Source organism: Oncorhynchus clarkii, unplaced genomic scaffold (assembly GCF_045791955.1).
Source record: "Oncorhynchus clarkii lewisi isolate Uvic-CL-2024 unplaced genomic scaffold, UVic_Ocla_1.0 unplaced_contig_7947_pilon_pilon, whole genome shotgun sequence".
Lineage (NCBI taxonomy): Eukaryota > Metazoa > Chordata > Actinopteri > Salmoniformes > Salmonidae > Oncorhynchus > Oncorhynchus clarkii.
Window position 1 is genome coordinate 2,661 of NW_027258939.1, and position 18,359 is coordinate 21,019.

Sequence of the window (18,359 nt, forward strand, 5' to 3'; positions counted from 1 at the left end):
ATCTGTTGTTGAGGTTGATGACTTAAAAACAAGTGCTCCCACCTGCATCTGTTCTGGTGACACAGGAGTTTGAAGTGGAGGGAGTACAGGGCTTAGTATGTCCCTCAAGGAGGCTAAAAAAAGATTTTGACTTGGAAAAGTTGAATATTTTCAGGAGTCAGGTAATTGTTTAAGGGAGGAGGATTGGAGGGAAAGAGAGAGCAGGTTGAAAAGACTGAGGGAGGCAGAGGATGGGTTTGTATCTGTTGAAGATAGCAATGACAAGGGAGAGGGAATGTCGAGGAAGATTGGTATCAAGTTGAAACAAAGTGGGCCGGACACCAGTTTGAGTTCTGGAGGTGAAATGGAAGGGGCAGAAGGTATTGTGAGGAGCTTGGAGCCCAAGCCTTCCATTGATGGGCATGGCTATGATAAAGATACGATTGGTTCAGTGGGAGTAAGATTTTTGAAGAAGGTGGAACCAGGCCTTTTGTCTGATCCATGGTCGGTTTCAAGTTGGGTGGAAAAGATGGTGGGTGCCATTGAGTCGGTGAAGGTAACCCTGAGTGGAGGTGTCTGGTGCGAGAGAGGCAGGTTGAGGTGGCCAGGGTCATTGTAGTGAAGAAGATGTTGTATGCAGAGGAAGTGGAGGGTGGATCAAGGGTGAGGGATTCTGAGAGGATCCCTGTGAATAGTAGATCTTTGCCAGAACAGAGGGATAGGCCAATGAGTGATATATGTTTCAGTGAGTTTGGCTTAGCATTCATAGCCATTGTTATCTGCTGTACCGCAGAGATGATACGTAAGTCATAGAAAATAGATGTTGTGGTGGCAGCTGCAGAGAAGTACTTGGGGGTATGAGATTAGATTTCAGAAGAGTTACAGGGTGTGTTGAGTTGTAGTGTCCCGTCCTCTCGGGTCGTTGGCCTGGGGTAGGATAAGATAGGGTTAAAGTAGTGGAATAAGGTGATGGGTTTTAACGAGTGTAGGGTTAGTTAGAAGGGTCATTTAATATATATATATATTTATTTTTTCACATTTCCCCTTTCCAATTTTGTATCACAAAGGTAATGGATTCATACTATAGTTCAGTAGAGGGCGATAATGCAACATATTGGATACCAACCGTCTTTAAACCTCACAGAAGCAGAAGAAGAAGAATGCACCTGTTCTTTTGTGATTGCTGCCCTGCCCACTATTTAACTGGAAGGAGAGCTATTCCACACAATTGTTTATGCTTTTTCTTTGGTTGTTTTTTTTCCAAATCTTGGGGGACAATTGTTGTTGCAACATGGTTTGGTTTCTGATTCTCATCTGGTTTGTCCAAGGTAGGACCAGTCATTTTGGTTATGTGACATCCTGTTCTTGAGTGTTTTCCATTTGAGGTAGGCGTGGCCGGCCCCACTGCGGACGCCAATTGGTTCACCATGTTATTATCTAACATGTATTATGTTTCCCTTGTGTATTTCAGTGGGCAGTGTTCCCATCACCAATTTCACAAATGCTACTACTTCAAATGCTACTTTCCCTGCCACAGGTAGGCAGGCCTGCATTTGGGACCAGTCATTTTGTTAGGTGACAGGCTGAAAGCTAGGCCTGTTTTCCATGTATATTTAATGTAGGCCAGCCCCACTGCAAAACTGTTGTTCTGTTCCTCTTTATAATATTTTCTTTCTGTATTTCAGTGGACAATTCTACAAACCCCAACAATTCTACAAATGTGACTTTCACTGCCACAGGTAGGCCTCTACTGTGATTCTACAGTCAATCTCTTGGGCTGATGGGCCTAAAGAAACAATTCAATCTGTTGTCTTCAAGTTTATGGCCTGTCTATCAATAAACATACAAATGATATTACAAAATAAGTTTGCTCACAATTTCTTTTAGGTTCTACTGCTTCAATGGGGACACGCCACAGACAAAATGATTGGGTTAAAACGCCTGAAACCAGAGAAGGTAACGCATTCATTAGATGAAGCGCACAATCCTGGACCTCTACCATGAGGCATGGAGGTAGTGACTTGTAACTAGTACATGTCATGTCAGTGTTTCAGACCATCTCTCTCTGTTACAGAGGACTTACAGTTCGACCTTGCTATCATGGAGGGAGACATTCTGATTTCGGTGAGTCTGTTATCCCTGCTTTCTGTCCTGTTGCTGCCTCTTTTAGAGGCTGAATCCAATTGATACCACCTTCTGGTATACACAGCCTGAAGCTAATGACTCCAAAATCATTCAAGCCAGATTGTTGAACAGAATTACATTTGAACGTGCTCTACCGGTTGTCCATGGTGTTTGTCCTTCAGATGGTTGCAATTTGAGCCTATATATCCACAGGAAAATATACAATGCATGCATAATAACTGAAGTGCCAGGTGATAGAAATTCCAACTTCAGTACCGCCACTCTAAAAAGTTGTTTTAACAGTACTTTCCTGTGGATATTTTTAACCATCTGAAGGATCAACACCACGGACCACCAGTAGAGTAAGTTTCAATGTCATTTTATTTAACATTCTGTCTTGTAAAGAAACCTTTAGTGATTTTGCAGTCATTAATTTCAGTCTGTGTAGAAGCTGGTACAGTGCCTTCTGAAAGCATCGTACCCCTTGACTTATTTCACATTTTGTTGTTACAGCCTGAATTCAAAATGGATTAAATACAAATTCTAACCCGTCTACACAAAATAACCCATAATGACAGTGAAAATGTTTTAGAAATGTTTGCTAGTTTATTGAAAATGAAATGCAGAAATATCTCAACTAGTCGCATCCCAGAGTCAATACTTTGTAGAAGCACCTTTGGCAGCGATTACACCTGTGAGTTACACCTGTGAGGCTCTCTGGGTAAGTCTAAGAGCTTTCCACATCTGGATTGTGTAACTTCTCAAAATCTAATCAAAATTATTCAAGCTGTCAAATTGGTTGTTGATCACTACTAAACAACCATGTTCAGGTCCTGCAGTAGATTTGTCAAAACTGTAACTTGGCCACTCGGGAACATTCTGTCTTCTTGGTAAGAAACTCCAGTGCAGATTTTCCCTTGTGTTTTAGGTTATTGTCCTGCAGAAAGGTGAATTGTGCTCCCAGTGTCTGGTAGAAAGCAGACTAAACCAGGATTTCCTCTAGGATCTTGCTTGTGCTTAGCTCATAACGTTTCTTTTTTTATCCTGAAACTCCCCAGTCCGCTATGATTACAAGCATACCCATAACATGATGCATCCACCACAATGCTTGAAAATATGAAGTGGTACTCAGTAATCTTTTGGATTTGCCTGTCATTACACTTTGTATTCAGGACCAAAAGATAATTGCTTTGCCACATTTTCTGCAGTATTACTTTAGTGCCTTGATGCAAATAGGATGCATGTTTTGGAATAATTTGATTCTGTACAGGCTTCCTTTTCACTGTCAATCAGGTTAGTATTGTAGAGTAACTAAAATGTTGTTCCATTCTCAGTTCTCTTATCACAGCCATTAAAGTCTAACTGTTTTATAGTCACTATTGGGTTCATGGTGAAATCCCTGAGCGGTTTCCTTCTCTGGCAACTGACTTAGGAAAGACACCTGTATATTTTGTATGGACTGGGTGTATTGAAACACCATCCAAAGTGTAATTAACTTCACCACGTTCGAAGGGATCTTCAATGTCTGCTTTTTTTTTACCCATCTATGCAAGTTTTTGAAACCAACAGGACGTTGTAGTTAAATCTGTTTGAAACTCACTGCTTGTTTGAGACCTTACAATTATCTGTATGTGTGGGTTACAGAGATCAGGTAGTCATTCAAAATTAATGTAAATACTATTGCACAGTAAGTCATGCAAATAATATTTGTGTGTCGGCCAGTGACGACAATCTCAATTTAAATCGTAGTGGCACGGTTTTAGTTGATTTGAATTTTCTTCTAAAAGATCTTAAAATAGATATAGTTTACAAAACATTAGGAACACTTAATATTGAGTTGCACCCCCCTTTGCCCTCAGAAAAGCCTCAATTCGCCAGGGCATGGACTCTACAAGGTGTCACGCATTCCACAGGAATACTGGCCCCATGATGTCCTCAATGCTTCCCACCATTGTGCCCAGTTGCCTGGTAGTGGATCTCTAATCCGAAATAGCTCGTTCCATCTCATCCCACAGATGCTTAATTGGATTGAGATCTGGTGACTGGGCAGGCCACTGCACTAAGCTGAATTCACTGTCATTTTTGTGGAACCATTCCTGGACAATCCTAGCCTTGTGGCTTGGGGCATTATCCTGCTGAAAAAATAAATTCAGATGGATACACTGCTGCCATGAAGGGATGCACCTGATTTTCAATAATGTTCAGACATTCAAACGTTGTGCAACTTTTATCCAACGTGTGCCATGAAAAGGCACCCCACAGCATCACTCCACCACTGCCACTCTCTAGCCTGCAATGTTGACAAACATCATGATGGCTGCATGTGGTTTTCTTCATACCCTAGTCCTCCCATCAGCGTGAAATTGCAACAAAAAAAACGGGATTCATCAGACCAGACGTTTTTCCAAATCTCCTGTGTGCAGTGTTTCCTTAGTCCACTGCAACATGTTTTTTGCTGAAAGAAGTGGTACTCTGTAAGGTTGTCGGCTGCCATACCCCATTTGTGTCAAGATTCTACGAGTTGAGCATTCTTTGGGCACGAATGTTTTACTGGACGGTCAATTGAATATAACTGTAGCCCGTCTGTTGTTCTGCACAATTCGTGTCACCCATTTTCGACCACTGGACTGCCATTGGCTGGATGTTCTTTGGGTGCTGGACCATTCTTCACACACACTGGAAACTGAGTGTGAAATACCCAGCAACATTGCAGTTCTTGACACACTCAGCTGGTGAGCCTGGTACCTACCATACCCTGATCAAAGGTACTTCAATATTTTGTCCTGCCTATTCACCCTCTGAATGGCATATATACATGATCCATGTCGCAAGGCTTAACAATCCTCCTTTAACCGGTCTCTTCATATACACTGAACAGGTGACCTCTGTAAGGATCATAGCATTCACCTGGTCAGTCTGTCATGGAAAGTACACTGTATATTGCTCCTTTATTTCTACATACTTGGTCTGGTTTTAGTCATTTAAGTTAATACTGAAATAGTTTTACCATTTTAGAATTTAAAAACATTCATAGGGGAAACGCAGAAATAACAATTGAATTAATCGGAGGCCTATGCTGTCTCGCGACAGCTGGATTTAAGATGAGGTGTTTTGTCCTACAGGAAGACCGATTAGCTGTGAAGTCACTTTGGCCTGAGAAAGATGGCGTCACTTCTATCCCCTACAAGGTCAACGATTATCTGGGTGAGTGTCGAATACAGTAGGAGAGATGAACACTAGATGTTTTCTAATACAGTGAGAATGATATGCACCGTCTAATGGTAGATTGTCTCTGATCCACACAGTGGACAGAAAGGTAACTATACTAGCAGCGTTCAAGATGATTTCAGACCAGACGTGTATCCTCTTCCACGAATACACCAATGAGATTAACTACATAGACATCATCTCTGGGACAGGGTGAGTCCAAAGTGGGCACATTAACACATTCTCTCCTTCCCAGCAGTTTACAGTTAACTCACAACCTCTCCTTTTTCCTGTGTTCAATCCTTTATTTTTCTCTCTTCCTGTCATATCCCCTCTTCTCCTCCTCCTTCTCTCACCTTTCTCTTTCTTCACTTAACTCTAGCTGTGCGTCGTATGTAGGTTTTCAAGGCGGGGCCCAGTCTCTGTACTTCGGTAGAGCCTGTAACGTGGGGAACCTGTGCCATGAGCTGATGCATGCCCTGGGCCTGCACCACGAGCACACACGGCCAGACCGTGACCAATACGTCACCATACAGTGGGACAACGTGGTCCCAGGTTACTCACACCAACACAACATACTAAACCACCTCACGGGCATTACATGTGGATCAGGGGCAGGGCTGGTCAATTTGTCCCCTGAAGAGCTGCAGTGTGTAGGCTTTAGTACTAGCCCAACACTAACATACCTGATTCAGCTTTTTGTGGTCTGGAGTGAAGACCGTACAGAATAACTAACTATTGACATTTAATATTTTATTAGGTACTGCCTAAGTGTAACGGATGTGAAACGGCTAGCTTAGTTAGCGGTGGTGCGCGCTAAATAGCGTTTCAATCGGTGACGCCACTTGCTCTGAGACCTTGAAGTAGTGGTTCCCCTTGCTCTGCAAGGGCCGTGGCTTTTGTGGAGCGATGGGTAACGATGCTTCGTGGGTGTCAGTTGTTGATGTGTGCAGAGGGTCCCTGGTTCGCGCCCGGGTATGGGCGAGGGGACGGTCTAAAGTTGTACTGTTACATAAGCAGCAGCTACTCTTCCTGGGCTCCACACACCATGAAACACTACACAACATGAATAGACAGTGCACCACAAGGACAGAACAACATTAGTTTAAAATAAGAATAGTCTTTCATACATTTATGCCTTAATGTTCCATTTATCATGTACTTATTATAACGGAAATACTGCAGCCATTCATTTCCCCATACATTGCAACCCTTTCCTCTACTGTTGAAATTGCTTTGTCTAAGCAGGTCCCGATGTCCTAATATCATAGCAACCTTGAATCCTGATATCCTAATCTCACAGTACCAGTTATGTAAACACCAGAGAATCTTACACCAGTAACCATCAGTGTTCTTCAGTTTGAGACCAATACTATGTATTTCATAGACTAATTTCCAATTATGTAGAATTGAACTGAATTCGTTAACTCCTGTGAATTTCTTCTGGCATGATTGCAGCAACCTTGTTCGCTAAATTTGCCTGACGCGAATAACTCTACATTGTCATCTACAGTTACCACCTATCCTGGTGTAAAATATACCTTTTACAGTTGCCACCCGTAATGGGTATCCTGGGATAACATGTAAGCTCGTTTTGAGGGCAGTTTTGTTACATTACCACCCGCAATGGGTTTCATTAGGTAAGATGAAATATTCATGCCTTGAATCATGTAGAGTTTCCTCCTGCTAGAGGTTCAACTTAATGGTTTTTCCATCTCAACTTGTATACATTTCCATTTTCATTCCCCTATATCACATTCACACCCAGCAGTGTCCACCAGTCACATCTGCCTCTTGTAACTCTTTTAACTTCCAGGAAAACAAGAGAACTTTAAGGTGAAGAAAGGAGACACTCAGGACCTGCCCTATGACTACGACTCCATAATGCACTACGGAACGTCAGTCACACTACTCTCCTCCTTATTCCCACTAAAGTCCTAATTTTACTCACCTTGTTTTTAAACTGCTAGCAATGAGTAAATATTAGTTTTACTGTGTACGGTATCCAGCTCCAGTAACATTTCCCTGTGCGTTTTTTTTTTAACCTGGGCTCTGGTCAAACTATGTGCACTATGTTGGGAATAGGGTGGCATTGTGGCGCAGTTCTTGTGTTAAAGTAGCAAGTCCTCTAATCCCCCATTGTTGGGTTTCTCCTGGCAGATACTACTTCTCATCAAACCGGAACCCCACTATTGGCTCCAAGAAGAGGGGAGTCCAGATTGGACAGAGAAATCACCTGAGCCCCCTGGACATAACACGCCTTAACAAACTCTATCAATGTGGTAAAGGCATGCGCACACACAGACAGACGGGAAAAATATCAGAATTGGGCTGCCTTCGTAAATGCAGTCATTATCGCACTGTATTCTAACCATGTTCATGTCCTGTTACAGAATAACAATGCACAGTTTATCACTTATTGCACCATCGAAGAAGATTTTAACTTCTCAACAATGAATAAGTTGAACAAGCCCCTTAAAGCTTTCTGATGGATTGTATGTGTGTTCAGAAGGTAGTTTAATTTGTCCTGTGTGCTCTTGCTGCCTTGAATTAGGCCTATTCCACTGCACTTGTCTTGGAAATAAATCAAATGATCCAGTCAGTGATGTTTCTTGCGGTGTTCTATTTCATTCTATAATGGACCTTCTCAGCTATGCTCATCATGCATCCCAAGGTGGGATCAGAGATTAAGTAGATCTAGCATAGCAGGAGAGATGACTTAAATTAATGGTGATTAAGGTATAAAACTTGGCTGGCTAGCTAGGCAACAAATTATTTAAAAATGATGATGCTGTAACAGGACTTAGACAGCAGGGATCATAGTCACCAAAATCAGAATGTCACCCTCTGGAAGGGTGTACTACGAAACCTGGGATTTGACGAGAACTTTGGTAAACTCTTGAGCTCAACCATGTATGTGGCTCACCATTTAGCAACGAATACTAAACAAATATACATAAAGATGTATAAACACACTACTGTTCAAAAGTTTTGGGTCACTTGAAATGTCCTTGATTTTGAAAGCCTTTTGTCCATTAAAATATCAACTTGATCAGAAATAGTGTAGACAATGTTGTAAATAACTAATGTAGCTGTTTGGAATATCTACAGTTGAAGTCGGAAGTTAACATACGCCTTAGCCCAATACATTTCAACTCCGTTTTCAAAAATTTCTGACTTTTAATCCGAGTAAAAATTCCCTGTCTTTGGTCATTTAGGATCCCCACTATATTTTAAGAATGTGAAATGTCAGCATAATCAAGATTTCAGCTTTAATTCCTTTCATCACATTCCCAGTGGGTCAGAAGTTTACATACACTCAATTAGTGTTTGGTAGCATTGCCTTTAAATTAAGTTGGGTCAAACATTTTGGGTAGCCTTCCACAAGCTTCCCACAATAAGTTGGGTGAATTTTGGCCCATTCCTCCTGACAGAACTGTTGTAACAGAGTCCGGTTTGTAGGCTTACTTGCTCGCACAGGCTTTTTATGGTCTGCCCACAAATGTTCTATAAGTTTGAAGTCAGTCCAATAACTTGACTTCGTTGTCCTTAAGCCATTTTGCCACAACTTTGGACGTATGCTTGGGGTCATTGTCCAGTTGGAAGTTGCGATCAAGCTTTAACTTCCTAACATTTCTTGATGTTGCGTCAATATATCCACATTTTCCCCTCATGATGCCATCTATTTTGTGAAGTTCGCCAGTCCGTCCTGCAGCAAAGTACCCCCACAACATGCTACAACCCCTGTTCTTCACGGTTGGGATGGTGTTCTTTGGCTTTCAAGCCTCCCCCTTTTTCCTCCAAACATAATGGTCATTATGGCCAAATGGTTATATTTTTATTTCAAAAGAGCTGAGGACATTTCTCCAAAAAGTACTATCTTTGTCCCCATGTGCAGTTGCAAACTGTAGTCTGGACTTTTTTATGGAGGTTTTGGAGCAGTGGCTTCTTCCTTGTAGAGCGGCCTTTCGGGTTATGTTGATATAGGACTCATTTTACTGTGGATATAGATACTTTGTGCACGTTTCCTCCAGCATCTTCACAAGGTTCTTTGCTGCTGTTCTGGGATTGATTTGCACTTTTTGCACCAAAGTACGCTCATCTCTTGGACACAGAATGTGTCTCCTTCCTGAGTCGTATGATGGCTGCGTGGTCCCATGGTGTTTATACTTGCGTACTATTGTTTGTACAGATGATACCTTCAGGCGTTGGCAAATTGCTCCCAAAGATGAACCAGACTTGTGGAGGCCCACATTTTTTTTTCTGAGGTCTTGGCTGATTTTTTTTAATTTTCCCATGACGTCAAGCAAAGAGGCACTGAGTTTGAAGGTAGGCCTTGAAATACATCCACATCTCCAAATGACTAAAATGATGTCAATTAGCCTATCGGAAGCTTCTAAAGCCATGACATCTTTTTCTGGAATTTTTCAAAATGTTTAAAGGCACAGTCACCTTACTGTAAGTCAACTTCTGACCCACTGCAATTGTGATACAGTGAATTATAAGTGAAATAATCTGTTAGAAACATTTGTTGGAAAAATGACTTGTGTCATGCACACAGTAGATGTCCTAACCGACTTGCCAAAACTATCGTTTGTTAACAAGAAATTTGTGGAGTGGTTGAAAAACGAGTTTTATTGACTCCAACCTAAGTGTATATAAACTTCCGACTTCAACTGTACATAGTTGTACAGAGGCCCATTATCAGCAACCATAACTCCTGTGTTCCACTGGCACGTTGTTAGCTAATTCAAATGTATCATTTTAAAAGGCTAATTGATCATTAGAAAACCCTTTTGCAATTACGTTAGCACAGCTGAAAACTGTTCTGATTAAAGAAGCAATAAAACTGGCCTTTAGACTAGTTGGGTATCTGGAGCATCAGCATTTGTGGGTTCGATTACAGGCTCAAAATGGCCAGAAACAAATAACTTTTTTCTAAAAACTCGGCAGCCTATTCTAGTTCTGAGAAATTAAGGCTATTCTGTGCGAGAAATTGCCAAGAAACTGAAGATCTCGTACTACTCCACAGAACAGTGCAAACTGGCAATAACCAGAATAGAAAGAGGGGGTGGCCCTGGTGCACAACTGAGCAAGAATACATTAGAGTGTCTAGTTTGAGAAATAGATGCCTCAACTGGCAGCTTCATTAAATAGTACCTGAAAAAAACAGTCTCAACGTCAACAGTGAAGAGGTGACTCCGGGATGCTGGCATTCTAGGCAGAGTTGCAAAGAAATAGCAATATCTGACTGGCCAATAAAAATGTTAAGATGGGCAAAAGAACACAGACACTGGACAGAGGAACTCTGCCTAGAAGGCCAGAATATTCCTTGGGTTTACACCAATCTTACTACTACTGCACTGATCACACTCAAACAGAAAAGGCTGATGCTTGCAATTCATTTTTATTGTAAAGTTGTATGATATAAAGCAGGAAGAATTAACATCCAAAGGCCCATTTAGGGCCATGGCAAACTGCCTATCATAGACCCTCTCCCTCTTCCTCCATGGTGTCCTCCAGAAGCTCATGAAAGCAATGCTGTCAATCCACATGGAAGCAGAACATAGAGTGCTCCTGTAAAACAATTATTCCGTCAGGAATTAATCAAACAGTCATTGAACGAATGGGATTCACAGTAATACAATTTGTCTGAGAAATTTCAATCATGAACCCCAGTTGTGGAGCCCCTATCCTCTCATCACAAGCACAAGCACTTACCTCATCTGCTCTTCTGTGTTTTCCTCTTCCTGCCTCCCTCCCTTTCATCCTTTTCTATTGATGCTTCAACAGATAAAGAGACCTCATATGCCACAATCTGTTTCAGGAAAAAAACATCTGAAAGCCCACTCACTTGAAGTGAATAATCACATGAGATCAGGAATTGTAGTGTTGAAGTGTAGTAGAAAGACGTTGCATAAATGCACTTCTATCAACACTAATACAGTTGTCTACAGAGAGCAGGCTTTGATAGTAAACACTTACCTAATGAAGTCATCCAGCTGTGCTCCTCCTCCAACCCTCCCATCCTTTCCAATTGATGCTTCAACAGATCTGTTTCTTTGGCTATCTCAGACTTGAACAGGCTTAGAAAGAGGACAAAAGGAAACCAAAGCAACTTTGGAAGAGAAGTAGAAGAGGCAGACTTATTTTCTTTTTGACGTCTGTTGGCTATTTTTCCTGTGCTCTTGGTCTTCTCCTTTTCTGCTAATCCTTAGTTATTTAAATAGTTATTTTGGCCATATGTCCATCAGAATTCTAGTTCAATCTCCTCTCTATTATTCTTCTAAAGTGTTTTCACCTCTTTTCTCTGGGTCTCTGTTTATCTTGCCTCCCCCTTGTGTTTTCCATAACTTTCTTTCGATCCACTCAGCTCTTCTTTACTGCTAATCTCATTTACCTTTTATCCCATGGTCCTTCCTGATTCTGTCCATCAGAACTTGAATTCTATATCCCCTACTTCCCTCCTGATAAACCACTCTGGTCTCTCTTCCTCCTCTCTCATGTTTCCTCCTCTTCACCCTCATGCCTGGCTTCCTTATAATTTGTTCCTCCTTTTGCTTATTTTCTCATTTTTTTGTTTGTTTTTTCTCTTAAAAAAAACTCTGTTGTTTATTTACATCTATCAACATACCTAGGAGCATTGACTTGTACATTTCTTCTTTTGTCTGCTCCCTTTCTTTTGTCATCTACTCAAAAGTTGTCGATGCCTCGTCCGCCTCTTTCTTCTGCTTCTTCCTTGTTCTCCTCTTTGCAGACTGTGCGTGAGCGGTCTCTGGACGCTGCTCCCTCTCTTCCCTCCGCACAGAGGCGTCAGATGTAGACGCTGTGACCTCGTATGCCACCACCTGTTTTGCTCTCTGTGTCTGTCCTTTTTTCTGACACAGCGCACGCCTCTTTTCTCTTTCAATCTGTGCATTCCTCTCTTCTCTTTCATACAGTTTCTCCATCTCCATCTTGAACCTGGCCTCGTGATCTTTTATTCTTTGAAGCTCTGCTCTCTTCTTATCCTCGTCCCGTATCCTTGTCTGCCTTTTCTGTTCCTCCTTCTCTTGTTCCTGTTGTATCTTCAATCTCCTTTTCTGTTCCTCTTTCCTCCTCTTCTCTTCTTTCTCTCGTGCCTTTTGCTGCATCTCCAACACCTTCATTCTCTCCTTTTCCCTGTTCCTCTCCTCCTCCATCCTCTGTTTCTCCATCTTTTTCTCTTCCTCTGCCCTCTTTTTCTCTTCTTTTGCACGGGCCTTCTGTTGCATCTCCTGCTGCTTTCTTTCTTTTTTCTCCCTCTTTTTCTCTTGCTCTTGTCTCTTTTTCTCATGTTCGATCTTTAGTTTCATCTCTGCCTTCTCCCTTTTCCTCTGCTCCTCTAACTTGTTTTTTTCCATATTTTCTGTCCTTTTCCTTTCCTCCTCATTCAATTTCTTCTGTATCTTTTCCCACTTTTTGAGCTCTTCGTTCCTGGCTTTTTCCTTCCTCCTTTCAATCTTCATCATCTCTTCATTTCTCTTAGCCTCATACTTGAAATATTTGATCCTGTCTGCGTAGCTCATGGCATTAAGTTCTTCTATCCCTCGGCTCGCCATCATAGACATTGCATTGGCGGTTGCAAATCTCCCTTCCCTTTTACCACTATCAATCTCCTTCCTGTCCCTCTTACCATAAGGATCCCTGTGTAGACATCTCTGCTGTTGTCCACTCATGCTCTCCTCACTTTCACTACTCCCCTCCTGACTTGTGTCCTCACTCACACTCTGAGACACATCATCCTCAGACGAGCACGAGGGAGTCACAGCATTCTCAGTGATGACGCGAAGCGCCTTGATGTAGTCAGCTTCTGTGTTCACTCTGTGAGCGAGCGGGCACAGCTCCTCGTAAATGGATTTCCATGTGAGTGACTCCTCACAAACATCGTCAGGCAGGTATAGATCAGATGATTGCCTCTTGAGCACATTCACAACCTCTGCCAGGTCCTGCTGGGTGTCCCCCTGAGTGTCCTCTCGGGCGGCCACTGGCGTGGCCTCTGGGCTGTCCGGGCGCTCGGGGGCTGTGGCAGGGATATTAGATCGTTTTACTGCAGAGGAGCAGGAGGCCTCACTGTCATCGTTCTTGTCATCGCTGTTTGCCATTTTCTTCAGAATCTCTTCCTTTCTCTTTTGGGCCATCCTCTCTTTCAGCTGTGCTTTATACATGCTTGCAATTTCTGCTCCTCTCCGTTGAACTTCCTCAGACAATTCCTCAGACGATGCAGTCTCTGGCCTCTTAACCTCATCCTTGACCTTTGCCTGGCCAGTCAATGGGGACCTGGGGTGGACCTGCGGATGGGTCTGTCTCATCCGGGCAGGATGGCCGGGAGCCAGGAGGTGGGATGGGACAGCAAATCGGTGTGAAGCGTGTGGGTGTGACGTCTTGGACGGAGAATGAGGCCATTTATCAGGGGAGGTGCAGCTCTGTGTGTCCAGAGGGGGAAAGATTGAGTGTTTCTTAGGTGGGTCCTTCTGGGTGCCGACAGCATGCTGGTCAGGCTCCGATTGGCTGTTGGCGAGGTACCTGTGGTGGTTGTACCAGGGGAAAGCTGGCAGTGTCGGGGAGACGGGACAAATAATGGAGGAGGTGGAGCGCTGCTTGATCACCCCTTTATCCACCCCAATCTGTATGATGACAGACACACTTTTATTACTTAATAGCTTGATGGTTATTGTTATTACTATCTTAAAACAATTACATGTGTATGGGTAATAAATATCATAGAGAAAACATGTTTTATTACTGTATATTAGCCTATTAGGAAAATGGGAAGGTCCACACTTTTGGAATCATTCCAATTCAGAAATTCTTCCATTCCTTTACAACTTTATTCTAAGAATGCAGACCTTCCCAAGAATACTACCAGTGCAGAACACAGGCCTTCCTCAGAATACTATCAGTGCAGAATGCATACCTTCCTCAGAATACTACCAGTGCAGAACACAGGCCTTCCTCAGAATACTATCAGTGCAGAATGCATACCTTCCTCAGAATACTACCAGTGCAGAATGCAGACCTTCCTCATAATACTACCAGTGCAGAATGCAGACCTTCTTAATAATACTACCAGTGCAGAATGCAGACCTTCCTCAGAATACTTCCAGTGCAGAATGCAGACCTTCCTCAGAATACTTCCAGTGCAGAATGCAGACCTTCCTCAGAATACTACCAGTGCAGAATGCAGACCTTCTTAATAATACTACCAGTGCAGAATGCAGACCTTCCTCAGAATACTACCAGTGCAGAATGCAGACCTTCTTAATAATACTACCAGTGCAGAATTCAGACCTTCCTAGGAATACTACCAGTGCAGAATGCAGACCTTTCTCAGAATACTACCAGTGCAGAATGCAGACCTTCCTCAGAATACTACCAGTGCAGAATGCAGACCTTCCTCAGAATACTACCAGTGCAGAATGCAGACCTTCCTCAGAATACTTCCAGTGTGCAGTTCTTTTTCTTGCCTTCTTATTTCACTATTCTATCTATTTAGATCTCATTTCTGTGTATCAGGATTGGTAACATCTAAAGCAACTACAGTATATCTACTTATATGAAAGTCTGATTAAAGAAAACGGCTCTTGTTACCTCCTCCAAGAGTTGGTGCAGCCTAAATATTTCTCCATACAGCGCCTTAATCTCCCTCATGTTTCCTCGCTCAGTTCTCCATGTCTCTCTAGCCAATCTCCAATGGGCGAGGTCAAGGTCATGGATATCCTCCCGCATGCCTAGTTCAACCTGGGTTCCCTTCTCATTTAGCCTCTTCTTTTTCCTCTTCTTCTGGATTGAATCGGTGTTCTCCTTGTCCTGCCTACACACCTTTGGGGCAGTAGGGATATTGAGAATAGAACATGGTATATTTTATTTTACTCATTGGATTATTATGTGTCTTCCATTGTATTTCATTGATATAGAATATCAATAAGGTATAATGTTGACACTAGATCAAGCCGTAGTTTGTACAAAGTTTACACTGATTGGCCATACATGATTAGTCTGGACCACTTTAGTGGGTCGTAGATTTAGCCTGCAGATGGGACTTACATTAAGGCTGGGGAGTTGTGAGGAGTTGTGAGGCTGGTGTGTTCTGGGCCTGTGGAGTTCAGTAGTTCCTGTGCAGAAATCATCCTGTGCAGTCCGATTTGCCCATGGCTAGAAATGAAAATGATGACAAACATGCAGTCGGAAATGAGGTTATCATGATACAAGCTTGTTATTTTCAATCTTAGAAAAGCTCATAGGCCTATATGTCAAAGTGATGATTTTAAATCACTGGAGTTTTGACTATGAGGGTGGTGAGAGAAAATATATTCTAACCATTCTTATGATGAGCCTTGGAAAGGAGAACTTTCCCATAGTTCCTTCAATTACAGTAATCCTGAAAAAAATACAATATGGCTTAAAAATATTATTATATTATTCAAATCATCTAAATTAAATTGTGCCACAAAGTAGGCCTTTTCACACTAAATCACAAGTGGTCACAACTACTTACCACCAAAATAACCATCCAAAATATAGCAATGATTTTGACCCTGAATTGAACTTGTAAGTGTTGCTGTAATATGACAGTAACGCTATGGCAAGCCATTTAGGCTGTCATCATACCAGAATACAATCATTTATGACATCACAATTGTGATGTAATGTGGTGCCATGGGAAGCCACACCCACCATGACAGACAACAAATCACCAGAGCCACATAGGCCTATTAACCAATTAATCCACTTCTATGTTTGAAATACAGTATATTTAGTACTAGTAAGCTCATAAACATAGTAAAAACCACACTGTAGCAATGTGTATCACTTCACAGCTACTGTTCATGATGCATCATGAGTGGCTGTCCTCTGATGGGACCCTATTCCCTACATTGTAACTCTTCAGGATGTGGCAGAGTATGAAAACCTTTGCACTGTCTCTGATGCAGGTGTTTTTTTCTCCCACTCATTATGACATCACTGTGGACATTTTGCCTGAGTTTGGCATCTCTGGGGATAATATGCTGTGTGCAGACCACTTTTACACATATGCACTAGTGAAATCATTGTATTTCCTCCTGCATTAATGTATAATTGCAACATTACAGAATTTCTACAATTGTGCGTCGCCCTATGGGACTCCCAGGGCTTTAGACCACTGCACCACTCGGAAGGCCAATATAAACGCATCTTCAAAGAATTTATTGAGTTACAGTCCATATATTGGTGAATTGAAATTAATTAATTAGTCCCTAATCTATGGATTTCACATGACTGTACAGGGGTGCATCCATTGGGTGGGCCTTGGAGGGCTCACCCACTTGCAGCCAGGCCCAGCCAATCAGAATGAGTTTGTCCCCACAAAAAGGCATTATTATATGCAAATACTTGTCAGCCTCCCTCCCAGCGTGGCTACAAATTCTCTAAAAGGATGTTCGAGGCACCTTATGGTTGAAAAATTAAGATTCAATTATCTAGCAACAGCTCTGGTGGACATTGCTGCAGTCATTATGCCAATTGCACACTCCCTCAAAACTTGAGGCATCTGTGGCATTGTATTGTGACACAACTGCGCATTTTAGGGGCTTTTTATTGTCCCCAGTACAATGTGCCCCTGTGTAATGACCATGCTATTTAATCAGCTTCTTGATATGCCACACCTGTCAGGTGGATGGATTACCTTGGCAAAGGAGAAATGCTCACTAACAGCGATGTAGACAAATTTGTTCACAAAATGAGAAAATACGCTTTTTTTGCATATGAAACATTTTTGAGATGTTTTATTTCATCTCATGAAACATGGGACAAACACTTTACATGTTCTGTGTATATTTTTGTTCAGTGTACATTTCCAAGGCAACACATCCGCTAAAACTAACCTTCTCTGGGGTAGGCTAACTCTGAGCTTTCTCATATATCCTGAATGAATTGTCTGATTTGCGAGTTAAGGACCAATGAAATCAGATCGATAGGAGTGGGGGAAAAGGGGGCTTGTGCATTGATAAGCACCTCAAAATAAGTTAACAATAGGTAATAAAATATGTCACTTTTGCCCATAAGATGGCTCTAATTTGGACTATTTTACACCATAGCCTGATGAAATTTACAAGAACTTTTCTAGAGTAAAAACATATATAGGTTCCGTTTGCTCCAAGCAGAACTGGGCTAGGCGATGCAAACTTCTGTGCTCACACTCCCTAAAGACCTTCGCTTGAAAAACTAGAAGAAAGAGGCAATATTACTGTTTGTCTCTCTTGAGCCACCGTAGTAACAATATAGCCAGAAACACTTCCTCAAAATAGATACATCAAGACATCTGTATTGAATTATTTTCGTTTTTGCAGAGGAGGTCTTAGTCGTGCAATTACACATCAGTTTAGTGCAGTAATTCTCAAGTGAATGATAGCAAACACTTCATTGAAGAATCCCGTCCATAGTTCCCACCCCTACTGTAAACCAATCACTGATGAAGGGGTGTAGACTTTGACTACTAAACTTCCACTTGCCTCAACAAAAAAACTGGTGCACGCAAACAGTTGAAAATAACCTACCGAACACCAAAATGAACAAAAACTTCACAAAATGTATAAGCTTAAAGTGTTTTGACTGGGAAGCATGTGACAGCCTTTTACGGAAGGTGGACGAGCAAAATCCACCATCGTAGTACGGATGAAGCCTGAGCTGGGATGTGAAGCTAACTGAAGCTGGCTAGATTTAAAAGACCCTGGGTAGATCTAGCTTGCTTCTTGGTATACCACTCTGGGAACACCTTGGACTTACGACATGGGCTCTATGCTACATTATGGACAGTACTATTCACTGCTCTATACTATGGATGCACATTACCACTGTCTATACTGCACTATACATGAACACTAACACTGTCTACACGGTTTCCCACAGCAGATATTTATTTTCTGTCAATGGGGAGCCCACCATCATAGCCAAGATCCACAACAAGATATCAGAGATGGGCCAGAGAACACACAGGATTGAACTAAACATCCAGAAAGTCTGACCGCTCTACAACTGTGGCTGTATGACAT

The 18,359-nt window shown here is 42.1% G+C and overlaps 2 protein-coding genes across 2 annotated transcripts; one reads left to right on the top strand and one right to left on the bottom strand.

Annotated features, from left to right (window-relative positions):
* Window positions 1–311: 311 nt before the first annotated feature.
* Window positions 312–7,743, top strand: LOC139399212 (low choriolytic enzyme-like). Its single transcript, XM_071144725.1, has 11 exons — window positions 312–1,307; window positions 1,451–1,516; window positions 1,665–1,718; window positions 1,867–1,935; window positions 2,054–2,103; window positions 5,226–5,307; window positions 5,409–5,523; window positions 5,693–5,865; window positions 7,127–7,208; window positions 7,471–7,592; window positions 7,704–7,743. Exons 1-11 carry the CDS (start codon window positions 1,214–1,216, stop codon window positions 7,706–7,708), a joined length of 912 nt encoding a protein of 303 aa, XP_071000826.1. The 5' UTR covers window positions 312–1,213; the 3' UTR covers window positions 7,709–7,743.
* Window positions 7,744–10,654: 2,911 nt separating this feature from the next.
* Window positions 10,655–15,057, bottom strand: LOC139399211 (golgin subfamily A member 6-like protein 26). The gene is made up of 4 exons (XM_071144724.1): window positions 14,920–15,057; window positions 11,945–13,955; window positions 11,296–11,396; window positions 10,655–10,887 (listed from the first exon to the last, which is right to left on the bottom strand). Exons 1-2 carry the CDS (start codon window positions 15,055–15,057, stop codon window positions 12,000–12,002), a joined length of 2,094 nt encoding a protein of 697 aa, XP_071000825.1. The 3' UTR covers window positions 10,655–10,887; window positions 11,296–11,396; window positions 11,945–11,999.
* Window positions 15,058–18,359: the final 3,302 nt, after the last annotated feature.

Excerpts from the sequence above, each read along its gene's own strand:
- LOC139399212 (XM_071144725.1), top strand. The coding sequence starts at position 1,214 with ATGCTTTTTCTTTGGTTGTTTTTTTTCCAAATCTTGGGGGACAATTGT. Across the intron at positions 1,517-1,664 it reads TGCTACTTTCCCTGCCACAG|TGGACAATTCTACAAACCCC; the intron begins GTAGGCAGGCCT and ends TCTGTATTTCAG. Across the intron at positions 1,936-2,053 it reads AACGCCTGAAACCAGAGAAG|AGGACTTACAGTTCGACCTT; the intron begins GTAACGCATTCA and ends TCTCTGTTACAG.
- LOC139399211 (XM_071144724.1), bottom strand. The coding sequence starts at position 15,057 with ATGCGGGAGGATATCCATGACCTTGACCTCGCCCATTGGAGATTGGCT. Across the intron at positions 13,956-14,919 it reads TGCACCAACTCTTGGAGGAG|ATTGGGGTGGATAAAGGGGT; the intron begins GTAACAAGAGCC and ends GTCATCATACAG.